Source organism: Procambarus clarkii, chromosome 7 (assembly GCF_040958095.1).
Source record: "Procambarus clarkii isolate CNS0578487 chromosome 7, FALCON_Pclarkii_2.0, whole genome shotgun sequence".
Classification (NCBI taxonomy): domain Eukaryota; kingdom Metazoa; phylum Arthropoda; class Malacostraca; order Decapoda; family Cambaridae; genus Procambarus; species Procambarus clarkii.
In genome coordinates this window covers 10868363-10881468 of record NC_091156.1, presented here as the reverse complement: position 1 = coordinate 10881468, position 13106 = coordinate 10868363, and the positions used below count along the sequence as shown (strand labels likewise).

The 13106-nt window shown below is 43.8% G+C and overlaps 1 protein-coding gene across 7 annotated transcripts in view; it reads left to right on the top strand.

Moving 5' to 3' along the window:
• LOC123761297 (GRAM domain-containing protein 4) overlaps nt 1-13106 on the top strand; it is a 115119-nt gene that overhangs the window by 70185 nt on the left and 31828 nt on the right. For 5 of the 7 annotated variants that reach the window (XM_069312859.1, XM_069312866.1, XM_069312839.1 and 2 more), the window contains exons 3-5: nt 10368-10455; nt 10782-10986; nt 11977-12207. In XM_069312859.1, coding sequence (XP_069168960.1) covers nt 10368-10455; nt 10782-10986; nt 11977-12207 — 524 coding nt within the window. The remainder of the gene's footprint in view (nt 1-10367; nt 10456-10781; nt 10987-11976; nt 12208-13106) is intronic. The other 2 variants (XM_069312873.1, XM_069312852.1) reach the window with 1 other exon arrangement.

Below are 13106 nucleotides of genomic sequence, written 5' to 3'. Positions count from 1 at the left end.
ACAACAGTTTAATGACTTTGAGAACGCTCAGGACGGGGGTGAATGGTGGTAATGGTGATGATAGTGGTGAGAACGACGGAGGGACTGGTTATAATGATGGTGCTAGTGCTTCCGTGATAGTGACTAAAGGGAAGTGAGGTCCAGCACTTTATGCTTCGTCTTCTGGGGGTAGTTGTAGTAGTAGTGGTGGTTCTGGGTGTTGAGTGTGTTGAGTAAGGGTGTTGAGTGTGTTGAGTAAGGGTGTTGTGAGTGCAGGAAGTGTCAGTAGAAGCAGTGGTGGCAGTAGCAGCCATTCTGCCAGCCTCCATCCGCCCCTGGGCGCTGTGGCACTTCTCACTTTAAGCTAATATATGTTCTCTCTCTCTCTCTCTCTCTCTCTCTCTCTCTCTCTCTCTCTCTCTCTCTCTCTCTCTCTCTCTCTCTCTCTCTCTCTCTCTCTCTCTTTCTCTCTCTCTCTCTCTCTCTCTCTCTCTCTCTCTCTCTCTCTCTCTCTCTCTCTCTCTCTCTCTCTCTCTCTCTCTCTCCATATTTTTAATCGCTGCATATTATAGTCATATGAGCGGGCAATGAATTGTTAACTTCCATAAATACATCTTAATGTGTTCGCCGACTGAGAAAGGGGAATTGCCCTTTCCAGGAAGGGGCATTTAAATCATTTTCATTATGTGTGGGCCTTAAAACTGAATTAGAGCCTATATCAACCACGAAAGGGTTATAAAGTCCATCTCAATAGATTTCTGACCAAACAGCAGCTTTTAGTTTAGTTCATTTATTATGCACCCCATACCCATCTTGTGGGCGGTAGTAGAAAGGGTTACAGAGGCACATAATGGGCTCAGGGACTGAACCCCACAATTCATTTAGCTAAGCAAGTTGCAATCTTGATGAGCTAGTTACAAAATTCAGTATAAGTCGTCACATCAACAATGGGTTCGAGATCGACCACAAGTATAGTTTCTAAATCAAGCAACTGACATATGTGGAGAGCTAGTGTCACAATTGATATGTTTGTCCTGCACACCGCCCCCCATCAAGTAGGCAGCGGTGGATAGGTTACAATCACTTAGTTACTACCTACAGTTAGCAAACTGGGGATATTTGGCTAAAATTTTTGGTAGCAGATCATTTTGAATGAAATATTTACACATTGCTGGAACATTTGGTTATAGAATTGTCTCTGAATTCACGCATCTTTTCGCACTCCATCACATAGTGACGGAGGGTGTGCGAATAATTTTCTACTATCATGTAAATAAGTAGTTGGTTGAGAATATCAGTAGGAGCCATGGGGAAGATTCGAACCTGCAGACTGCGTAGATTGATGGCGGCGTTTTTGATTTAGGAAAATACGCATGTTAGCCGCGATATATATTTGGCGGTAATTAAAGAGAAAACGGGCGACGATGTAAGAAAACGTTTGTTACCCAGCTGTAACTTAACCAATAAATTCTCTTTCGTCTGCTTTCCTGAGAACCACAAACCCTAGTGGCTTCGACGAGAGCAGGAAGCCGGCGGCTTGTCTAAGGTCCCCCATTTGCCATTTGCCTCATATATACAAGAGCCTCGCTCTAGGACTTGCACAACTAAACAAACGCTTCAAACCCGGGTAGCGAGATCTTATCAAGACCTATCATCACCAAGCTACAGGTCCACTGCTCTCTGAACAAACCACAAAAAAGATACATTATTAATAAAACTGAAAATTCATACATTAAAATTTGTTGTGCCTCATATCCCCTTGATTGTTCTTATTCCATAGCCGTCTCGAGCTTTGCGTCCCCTCGTATAGTACCGTGACTCGGACCCCTTAATTGTGTTTGTCTAATTTGACGCTACAGTGGCATGTTCTTGTCGACATTTACTGTTGTTGCTGGTGTTAGGGATGTGATTATTGTCATTATTCTTGACGTTTCACTGTGGGTGAGTGTCCGTGTGGGGGCCTTGGAAGCCTATGGAGCCCCCAGAGGCTCCCAGGGCTCCCAGGGCTCCCAGGGCTCCCAGGGCTCCCAGGGCTCCCAGGGCTCCCACAATAAATTCGAGCCCATCTCCCAGGGCTCCCCCAGGCTCAAGCCACACTCAACCGTAGGCTGGGGAAGAGGGAACACGGGGATGACAGAGACGATATTTATTGAGAAAGTGACGGAAATGGATGCATAAATGAGAGAGAGAGAGAGAGAGAGAGAGAGAGAGAGAGAGAGAGAGAGAGAGAGAGAGAGAGAGAGAGAGAGAGAGAGAGAGAGAGAGAGAGAGAGAGAGAGACTGAGACTGACTGACTGACTGACAGTACGTTTCTTATCACTGACAGTGAGTCAATTTCCAGCAGGTCTTTGTCTGGTAATTAACTTGGTTATTTATAGTGCTGTTAACAGATTTTGACATGATGATGTGGGAAGGGTCTCATTTTTACCTGGCGGAGTTTTGCAGGCACGAGCTCTAGCTCCCGGGCTCCACCTGTATAGCAGTCGGTCATTTAAGGCAATGACTTCCGACCACTGTTGTCTCCTGTCTTATCTATGCTTAAAACTACCTCCTTACTGCTTTATCACGTAGTAAACTATCATCAGTCTCCATTTTATCTGGATCTGGATCATGTAACCTTTTCTCTTCTTTCCATTGTCATTAGGTTTAGCTATTTCACTTTATCCTGTAAAAATTCCATCATTTTGTTTGGTGCTCTGTGATTTGGGGCTCCATGCTCGCACTGCATACTCTAGCCTTCGGTTATACATATGCTGTATGCATTGTGTGTGTGTGTGTGTGTGTGTGTGTGTGTGTGTGTGTGTGTGTGTGTGTGTGTGTGTGTGTGTGTGTGTGTGTGTGTGTGTGTGTGTGCTCGCGCAGCCCGGCTCGCGAACACTCCTATTTAAGCTTGCCGGATCAAGCTTTATCTCTTGGCCTCCGCCTTTTAAGCCGCCGATTGTCTAATTCAAAGAATCTTGAATTATTTGTTCTATCATATCAACTTTGTGTGTGTGTGGGTGTGTGCGCGCGTGCGTGCTCGTATGTGCGCTGACTAACCAGCTAAAAAAAATATTAATACTAATATTTATTCCTTAATTATTAGGTCAGAGTTCAGTCAGAGATTAAGGCTGAAAGTCCTGACAATACCACAGCCTGAGCGCCGCGTCATGGAACACCAGCGTGAAGTAGAAGCAGAAAATTTGCTCACAAACTCTTCTAAAAGGCGCACGATGCAATTTAGATATTGAAAAATCAAATCTCAAATGTTTCTTACGCGAAAATACAAATCACATATAAGTAAAAAGATAATGTATTCATAAATGGTAATACAGTTATAATTCGGAAAATTTATGTAAACAAATAGAATAAATTAATTGCATAAGAGTCAAAATAACAGCACAGATCGTAAACATTGTCAGAATCAGAATCTTTATTAATCACGCTAACAGGTCATTACTGCACTGGCTGGGTTAAACAGGTGTTTATTTATATACAAGAAGGTACATTGGGTTGTGAAAGAACATCCACTCGGGGGAACGGGTGTTACATATTCTTGCAAAGTCACTAACACCCGTAGCGATTGGGCAGGTGTTTAGCAAAATAAATCAAACTTACATGCTAGACATAAAGTGAGTGACATCTAGTTACCTAAATGCTGTAACCTCACCTAAAATCCTTTGTAGAGTGTATACTAAAATAAAGTATATTAGAAGTTATCTATATATTAACACAAGAACAGGTTTGGTATAAACTTTAATGTGCCACAAGATGTTTGATGTTTTACTTGCAAGATGTGAATTTACATCTCTGTAAAGTGGAGGCCGGATTAAACAACGAGCGTAAAGTTACAAAAGCCTTCTTGGGTGAGATATCGCTTTACTGGGCCTGTAACGAACCGTTTAAACCGTCATTTACGTGTTAGAGGATGGTGGTTCCGGCCCGCTTATCCGAGCCGCCTGTGGTAAAGCCATCACTTACAAGAATGAGCTTGTGACGTAGGCCACGGCAGAGAATTTACATATATGTGCGCGTGTTCTCACCTAAACCTCCATGGGTCTCTGCCTTTCCTCCTGCTGTTCTCCTTTTGTACTTACGAGAATACAGGAACGAATGACAAGAACGAAGTCTTGCTAAGCTTAAAGCTCTCTTTTACAGTAGCTATGCTTAAAGCTCTCTTTTACAGTAGCTATGCTTAAAGCTCTCTTTTACAGTAGCTATGCTTAAAGCTCTCTTTTACAGTAGCTATGCTTAAAGCTCTCTTTTACAGTAGCTATGCTTAAAGCTCTCTTTTACAGCGACTATGCTTAAGCCTTACTCTACTAGTTTATAGTCTTAGGACTCCAGACCTATTGATGTCTCATATCATATCTACTTCTGATGTTGTGTATGTAGTTCATCCCTGATCTCTCGTTCTAATGAAAATTTATCGTAATTTTTTCCTCCTTTTCCCCATCCTCGACCAAGGTGAGAGGAGACCAGCTGGAATTTGTGCTATAAGGTGAACACCGGAAGGTCTCATGAACATGAACTCTCTCTCTCTCTCTCTCTCTCTCTCTCTCTCTCTCTCTCTCTCTCTCTCTCTCTCTCTCTCTCTCTCTCTCTCTCTCTCTCTCTCTCTCTCTCTCTCTCTTCATATATCTTCCACTACCTTCATCACTATCTCTATTCCCAACACCCAAACTTGTTTGGTTATCATTGCGATTCTACTCATTTTAGAACAAATTTTATGAGTCCCACACCAGGGAACACTGCAAGATAGCCGAGGCTAAACTGAAGAGGAGACTCGTAAAGAAATGCTCATGTCTCGCTACTAAGTATTAACATAATCTTCGGACAGCTCTTTAATTTAAATGTGAAGCAGCAGAGGAGCCAGGGACGACCCTTGTGGGACTCTTTGTTTACATTCCGACATTTCTTCTCTGAATATGACTCTCTGTTTTCTGGTTGTCAGTTACTCCCTTTATCTTGGTGACCCTGTAGTCAAACTGAATAGGGGTTTGTTGAATATGAAGACATCCTCTTCTATTCAGTTCATGCACATGGTTCTCTAGTGTCGCATTTAGGCGATGTTTATAATTGTTGTGATAGTGGTAGTAGTGGTGATGTTTATAAGGGTTGTGGTAGTGGCTGTGCAACAGCTTGCGCTAATCATTACCTTCCGTCTCTATGTAATTGTTTAACTTTTGTGAATCTGTCCTGACTCTGTGAGATCTACTTTTGGCTCATTTTATGACAAAAAATTTTGGTTCTGTTCTGCATATCTTCACGTGGCGATTTCACACTAAGGCTGCATTTTCTAGAACTGCTTTCACATTCGTAATACAACATGTCGTGAAAAACATAGTCCCCATATGCAAATTCCTGAAGACATTACAAATATTTTCAAGATCAAGGTATGCTGCTAATGCTCTCATGTTATTGTGTGCTTTAGGTGATAAACTACGTGATATATCTTCTGCAGTGTCCTTCTTTTCTGCCTCGAGCAGCTTTTCCCTGTATCAAGTGTTGCCCTGAAGGATTCTCATCGTGGTCCCTATTCGTGCTATCTTGCACTTGCTGAGGTGAAATCTATAAGCCATTTTTCCGACTAGGTCTGTAGCTTCTCTAGGTGGTCGTGAGGAGGGGGGGGGGTCATCAAACGTTGCTTTTCTTCCTTCCTTCATTCCTTCCTTCCTTCCTTCCTTCCTTCCTTCCTTCCTTCCTTCCTTCCTTCCTTCCTTCCTTCCTTTCTTCCTTCTTTCCTTCCTTCCTTCCTTCCTTCTTTCCTTCCTTCCTTCCTTCATTCCTTCCTTCCTTCCTTCCTTCCTTCCTTCCTTCCTTCCTTCCTTCCTTCCTTCCTTCCTTCCTTCTTTCCTTCCTTCCTTCCTTCCTTCCTTCCTTCCTTCCTTCCTTCCTTCCTTCCTTCCTTCCTTCCTTCCTTCTCCACTACCACACCTCACCTGGGTTTCGTCTCCAAGCGAAGCCCACTGTGCTCTGGGGAGTAATCTGATCACCGTGAAGCAATGATTGAAGCTCACCGTGAAGCAGTAAAGCTGATCGTGAAGCATATATAAAAGATATATCTAACCAAATAAAATTTATATATATATATATATATATATATATATATATATATATATATATATATATATATATATATATATATATATATATATTATTCAGGGTTTCCTGTTATTTCTATAATTAGCATAATTTCACTAATTAGTTCACAATTAACTGGTAACGAGCAAATTTGAATAGATTGTCTGGAGGTTGTTGTTGTTCGAGTCAGCTAAGGATCTTAGTGTGTAGGTGGAGGTATATACTCACCTGTTTGTACTTGCTTAGTTAATGTGTGTGTATCAGCATGTATATATATACGTGTGTGTGTGTGTGAGGGTTGATGGGTATGCTTGGGGTCCTTGTGTCCAGTGTGTCGCCTCAAGTCTCTTGTATCTGCATCTCGAGTAGGCAGGAGGCACCTATTACCATCTTCTAAGAATGTGGCCTGTATGAGAGAGTGTGTGAGAGAGACGTAGCCGCCTCCGCCACGGTGAACGCCCTGGGAGTGGCGCGGCAGCAACCGTCTCCCTAGATACCCCTGGAGAGCGTGTTGACTACGCCTTCCCTCCCCCGCACCTATCTACCACTGACCTCGTATCTATTTTAGACTTTAATACTCGCATCTGCGTCCGCGGACACCCACTCTCCCACTTTGTGTGTGTATGTGAGAGAGTGAATGTGAGAATAAGTGAGTTAGAGAATGAGAGAATGAGAATGTTGGACCATAGAGACTTCACGTCAACAGAGACAAGTATCAGGTGAGGGACGACATAACAGTGAATTTGTCATGTTGTGCAGCAGCAGACTGTCATGTTAGCATCAAAATATTTGAAAGATGGAAATAAAATACATTTTCAGACTGCAGAAATAGGACGTGTTACAAATTCAATGAAAGACTGTAGAAATGGGAGAAGACTTCTGTGAGCTACAAGTCTGGCCAGAGACGTGGAAAAAAACAGTTCAGTGTAAACAAGGGTAAATGTGGAACTTTCGGTAAATGAAGTTGCACTAAATATCAGCTCATTATTGGGGATATTGGTCAATAATTTAGGAAGGTTTCTGGAAATTAGTGATGCCTAAAACCATGACGGCCATATATTAACGTGCGTAATAGTCAGTGACGTTCATATTTTGATATCTAAAAGTTATCGGCAATACACATGTTATCTTCCTTCACTTGGTGCTAGTGAGGCTTCACTCGGGTTATGGTGTGCACCTCTGTTCACCGTTCTTCAAAGTGAACACAACATTCTCTTGAGAACATGTAACGAAAAGTGTCTAAACCGTCAGGCTGCTTACGAAGCCTGATGAGGATTTGTAATTATAACTATCAGAAGAAATTGCAAAGCCAGGAGGACAAATCCATAAGGGCCGTGATGAGGGTTCGAACCTCGTCACGGAAATATGGCAGCCTCTCTAAGCACCGAATTTACCGCCTCCTGCAAGATGCTGAGGGAGATGTGCTCAAGCAGACAAGTGAATGCAAGGCATTAATGGATGTAAACAAGGTCCTGAAAGTTCCAAGATATTACGGTACCAATATATTTATATTTGACTTATTTAATTGTAAAAAAAATGATAATTTTTTTTAGCAAATACAGTTGGAAACAAGTGGGAAAATATGTCTTCATAACTTCAACATATTGGATGGATAAATACACGAGTGACGTCAATTTACTATATATATAGGACAGGCCTAAAATGGGTAAATTTTACTACCACAAAGATTCTAAATAATTTCGTAACGCGTCTTTGGATCCCTGTAGTGATGAGGGCTTTGGTCTTGAGTGAGGCGGGATAGATTATTTACGCGCGTGGGAGGGTAGAAATAGCCTAAGCTACTCTATCCCTTTGAGACGTATTTCTTTCTTGTCTCAATAAACATACTTGAATCTACTCGCGTGTTCTGGGGGAGTAGGCGTGAGGGACCTCAGGTGGGTGGACGATGGGGGTGTGTGGGGAGCTTAGAGAACACCCACACTAGTCACTTGAAGGTCGAAAGGTGGGGCCCTGTAGCTGAACATCGATCGTCGAAAGCACTCGAGAGCTAACTGGCTGCGAGCAGATACAGTGAACAGTTGACCTTTGCTACGGAAATAATGGTTTCATGTCGGATGAACGCGCAGGTAGACACGGGCGTGGGTGGGGAGGGTTGTGGACGGAGAAGGTTGTGGACAGGGAAGGTTGTGGGTAGTGAGGGTTGTGGACGGAGAGATTGTGGGCGGGAACAGCAGTAGCATTTGTGGGTAAGATGCCAGAGTGGAAGTCAAAATGAATGAAGGACAGGTGAAGAAAAGAGAGGTGTGAGTGAAACAGAGAAAAGTGAAAGCAGTGAAATTCTGAAGAGAAAGCGCTAAGCCAGGCTAGCGCTTGGAAGGGATACGAGGAGAGGTTAGGAGCTGGGATACGAAGAGAGGATAAGAGATGAGAGGCGCATCTCGTGAGAGAGAGGTGAGATAGATCTTAAGCGTGAGAGAAGAGAGGCGATAATTGAAAAGAAAGATGCAAGAAGAGATAAACAAGCAGCAGAAGAGAAACATAATGGAAGAGAGATATATGGATGCAGGAGCAGCTAAAAGCCATGTTAAAAAAAAAATAGGGTAAATTAAAAATAAGACGTGTTGAGAAAGAGAGAATTTTTGGCGTGAGGGGAACATTCATGAGAAACGAAGAGAATGTGATGTTAGGGGTTGTGGTAGGCGTGATGTTTATAGTGGTTGTGGTAGTGGTGGCGATGTTTATAGTGGTTGTGGTAGTGGTGGCAATGTTTATAATGGTTGTGGAAGTGGTGGCAATGTTTATAATGGTTGAGGAAGTGGTGGCAATGTTTATAATGGTTGAGGTAGTGGTGGCAATGTTTATAATGGTTGAGGTAGTGGTGGCAATGTTTATAATGGTTGAGGTAGTGGTGGCGATGTTTATAATAGTTGTGGTAGTGGTGGCGATGTTTATAGTGGATGTGGTGACGATGTTTATAATGATTGTAGTAATGGTCGTTTTGGTAATGTTTATAGTGGTTGTGGTAATTATGGTGGTATTGAAAGGAGTGATAATGATAGGGGTAAAGATGAAAGGAATTTCGGTTGAAGTTGTTGGTGGTGGCAATGGTAGTGAGGAAAGATCCCAGTGAACTCGAGAGTAAGTGACATGAGAAGGGGGCAGGTCATTTAAAGGGAGTGTCACCATGAGTTGGGGTGGACGAAACGCACAAGTGAAAGACAGAGAAAGGTTGAGAGAGAGAGAGAGAGAGAGAGAGAGAGAGAGAGAGAGAGAGAGAGAGAGAGAGAGAGAGAGAGAGAGAGAGAGAGAGAGAGAGAGAGAGAGAGGTGAAGATGCAGTCTTATCTAGGTAAGGAAGAGAGGTATTATAGTGCTAACACCAGAAGACATGTAGAATGTATACTTAATTATGTTGTGAGTCAAGCATTTGGCATTCAATTACGATTCTATTATTGATATCTCTTTCAGTGCTTATATATATATATATATATATATATATATATATGAAAGAACCAGTGGGTCCCAGACAATGGGCGGAGAGAGAGAGGGGCGGGGAGCCGTCGCCAAGAGGGACTGGTGTGATATTTACTCTCAAAACTCCAGTGACGCTCGAGTTCTTTGTCGAATTGACATTAAAATTGTGCATGGAGATGGCTTCCAACACTTCTTTCCAGCTTGGTGTTGGTGGTGATAGTGGTTGTGGTAGTAGTAGTGGTGACATTCCTCCCTCACGACTGCCCGGGCCGGCGCAGTCACCAGAACTAGGGGCTCCATAACAAAATAACTTCGCAATGAACGAAACACGTAATCAGTCGACCAGCTTCAAGGAGCTCCATTAGAGAGAGAGAGAGAGAGGGAGGGCGCGTGGCCCCCCTGCACCTGGCCCTCTCCTTCTTCCCTTCCTTCCCATAACCCGCCTCTCACCCCTGTCAACCAACGCAAGTCGTTCTTCCGTTTTTTCTAACTTGGTTTTCTGCTTGTACTTTTTCTTCTTCGTTTTTTTTTTGTATTTTCATTCGTCCTCCACCGTACTCGTCGTCCATGAGACCTTCATAATGTTACGTCTGCAAGTATGAGTGACGAGGGGAAGGGAACTGTCAGGATAAAGCGCCAAGCCATTACGACTATATAGCACTTGGAATTGGGATCAGGATACGAATTTGGGATGGGACGAGAGGCAGGAGTGGTGCCCAACCACTTGGACGGTCGGGGATTGACCGCCGTCCCAAGTATGTTTATTGAGATAAGCAATAAATACATCTCAAAGGGATAGAGTAGCTTAGGCTATTTCTACCCCCTACCGCCGTCCCGACCAGCATGAAGTGACACCGTCGCTCTACCATCCACTCTCTCGTTCTTCGCCAGGGTGATGGCGACCACCTGGCAGCGGAGGCGCAGCTGGCGGCCCTGCAGGAGCAGCTGGTGGCGGTCATGCTGGAAAATCAACACTTAGGTGAGTACTTATACCCGTCAGCGTTTCTCCTGTGGGATTACCTGTATTGGGAATAGTGTTGTGGAGGAGTTGTGCTTGTGTGTACGTGTTCACACGTGAACCACGAGCGTGAAGAGGACTTCTTGGGATAGGATATTTGAGTGTGTGGATGACAGATTGGACAAATATCCTAGCTCTTTGGGTGGATGGATGTGTGGATAACCAGCTGAGGATTAGGCTAGCTGTGTGGACGGGTGGGTGTATAGATGCCTGAATGTGTGTGTGTGTGGCTACGTTTGTCCCTTCTAATTGTACTTGTTGTAGTGACAGCTATATTTTCTCGACAGCTGAGGAGGTGAAAACGCTGAGGGAATCTAGCGCCTCGGAGCAGCTCCGGCAGCAGCTGGAAAGAGAGAGGGAGAAGAGTCGTATACTGATGGAGAGACTGCAGGAGAAGGAAGCAAAAGAGAAGGAAAGGGGAGAGAGGGAGGCGAGGGAAAGGGAACGACACACCAGGGAAAAGAGCTTCCCGCCAGGAGACAAGTCCCCCAGGTGAGAGGTTTGGAGGGAGGGAGAGAGAGAGAGAGAGAGAGAGAGAGAGAGAGAGAGAGAGAGAGAGAGAGAGAGAGAGAGAGAGAGAGAGAGAGAGAGAGAGAGAGAGAGAGAGAGAGAGAGAGAGAGAGAGAGACCAAGACCGAGAGAGACCGAGACATACCCAGTGTACACATGTGTGCTTTCATGTGTGTGAGTATACGTTTGTACAAATCTAAACTTTATATATGTGCAAGCAGACACATATATATTGTGCATATATGGATGAGTCCCTCGCCACCATCCCGTCCTTACGAGATCTTTCTTAACATCATTACGCCGCTACAGTTTAGACACATTGCGTTTACGGTGTGTGCCTGCTGTGAGGCCTTACGTGTTACGTAAGGCCTTAATTACCTTAGTGTAGTTACAGGATGAGAGTTACGCTCGTGGTGTTCCGTCTTCCCAATTATCTGTCATATGACTTGTAGAAACTTCTGACGGTGTGTGTGTGTGTGTGTGTGTGTGTGTGTGTGTGTGTGTGTGTGTGTGTGTGTGTGTGTGTGTGTGTGTGTGTGTGTGTGTGCATGTGTGTGTGTGTGTCAGTGCGAATGTGTGTCAGTGCGAATGTGTATAAGTATATATGTTTTATTAACATTAATTTAACAAAAATAACATTTCAATTTCATTTAAGTTTAACCTAAAACACTAATTGTAACATCTTTGGTGATATAAACACACGCTTCAGTTTCTTGTAGCTACAGTATTACAATTACTGTTAATTACTGAACCTTTTGGTTATCATATCCTCAGTGCCGTGGATACGTCACTTACTCAGTGACGAAGGATATCCTTCGGTGTGTCACCGAAGCTCAACCGCATCTAGAATGGAATTAAAGTTTTGCCTGTAGCAGAAGCCTGAAGTGTGCATTTAGCTCACCAAGTTTTTCATTTGTGTGTCTGAATGTGTGGACTGTTTACTAACCTCCGTACTAACCTCACCCCTCCCAGCTTGCCCCAGCGAATACGGAAGCGAATTAACCAAATCCACAAACCACAGTCCTTTGAGGTCGAGGATGGGTCCCCCGGTCCGCCCCATCCCCCATTTAGCGAGAAGACGCGCCTCCACGGGGAAGAACGGACCAATCCCAGACCAGCACCAGAATCGCCAGCCAGTCAAATTGTAAAGTACGGAGGAGAAGCTGCCAGTCCCAAGTCGAGTTCTCCGTTTGATGTTGTTGAGTTAGTGTTTTTACCCATCCGTCTTTCTCTTTTTCTCTTATTGGTCAGAATTCCTGTTTTATGCTCTGTGCTGGCCAGATGCAGCAACGGTTGCCGGAGATACGACAAAGTGGCTTTGGTCGCGAGACAAGAAGCCTGTTAGACTCAAAGAGAACCCCCCGTAGTTAGTGCAACTGCAAACCTTCCCCCAACATGCAGCCTGAACAGTTGCTTAACTCTCAGATACCTATTACTTTTAGATGAATCAAGGTATCAGATGAAAGGACACGCGCCTGCCACGGAAATCGAATTTGTGACATTCCAGTTGTGGACCGTTTGTGCTGACCAATGCACTAGAACACTACTATGGTGACAATTTCGTTTGTATAGTGAATGACCATGGATTACGCTCTCAGGCTTCACTGTCTGGGGACGTGACAGTGAAATGTATTACAGTGAGACGTGCATTATACGGTAATATAGTATAGAAATCTATTTGCCCGAATTTTCGAATCATCTCTCAACCCGTTCTCAGACGAAGTCCATTCCATCCAGCGGTCGACTACAAAGACGCATCCATAAAATTGAACATGCTGTTCATTCAAAATTGGAATTTCTTAAATGCTTGGGTTCCAATTCTCAAAGTTTCTAGTTTTGGGCTTTCAACCTCCAACCCCCCCCCCCCCCCTCAACCTCCACTTGGTAGGATCCGAACCCCAAGCAGGAGTCAAATTCTGGCATCATGGCGACGTCACACACCTCATGCACGCCACATATCAAACTATTTTTTTTATTTCTTATTCTTGTTAGGTTAGGGTAAGAGGGTTAGGTTTACTTAAAGTAGTGATAATATAAGAAAGGTGGAATAAATGTCTCGGAGTCTTGGCAAACTTTTCTCAGGCTAGGCTCGTTAAAGTGAC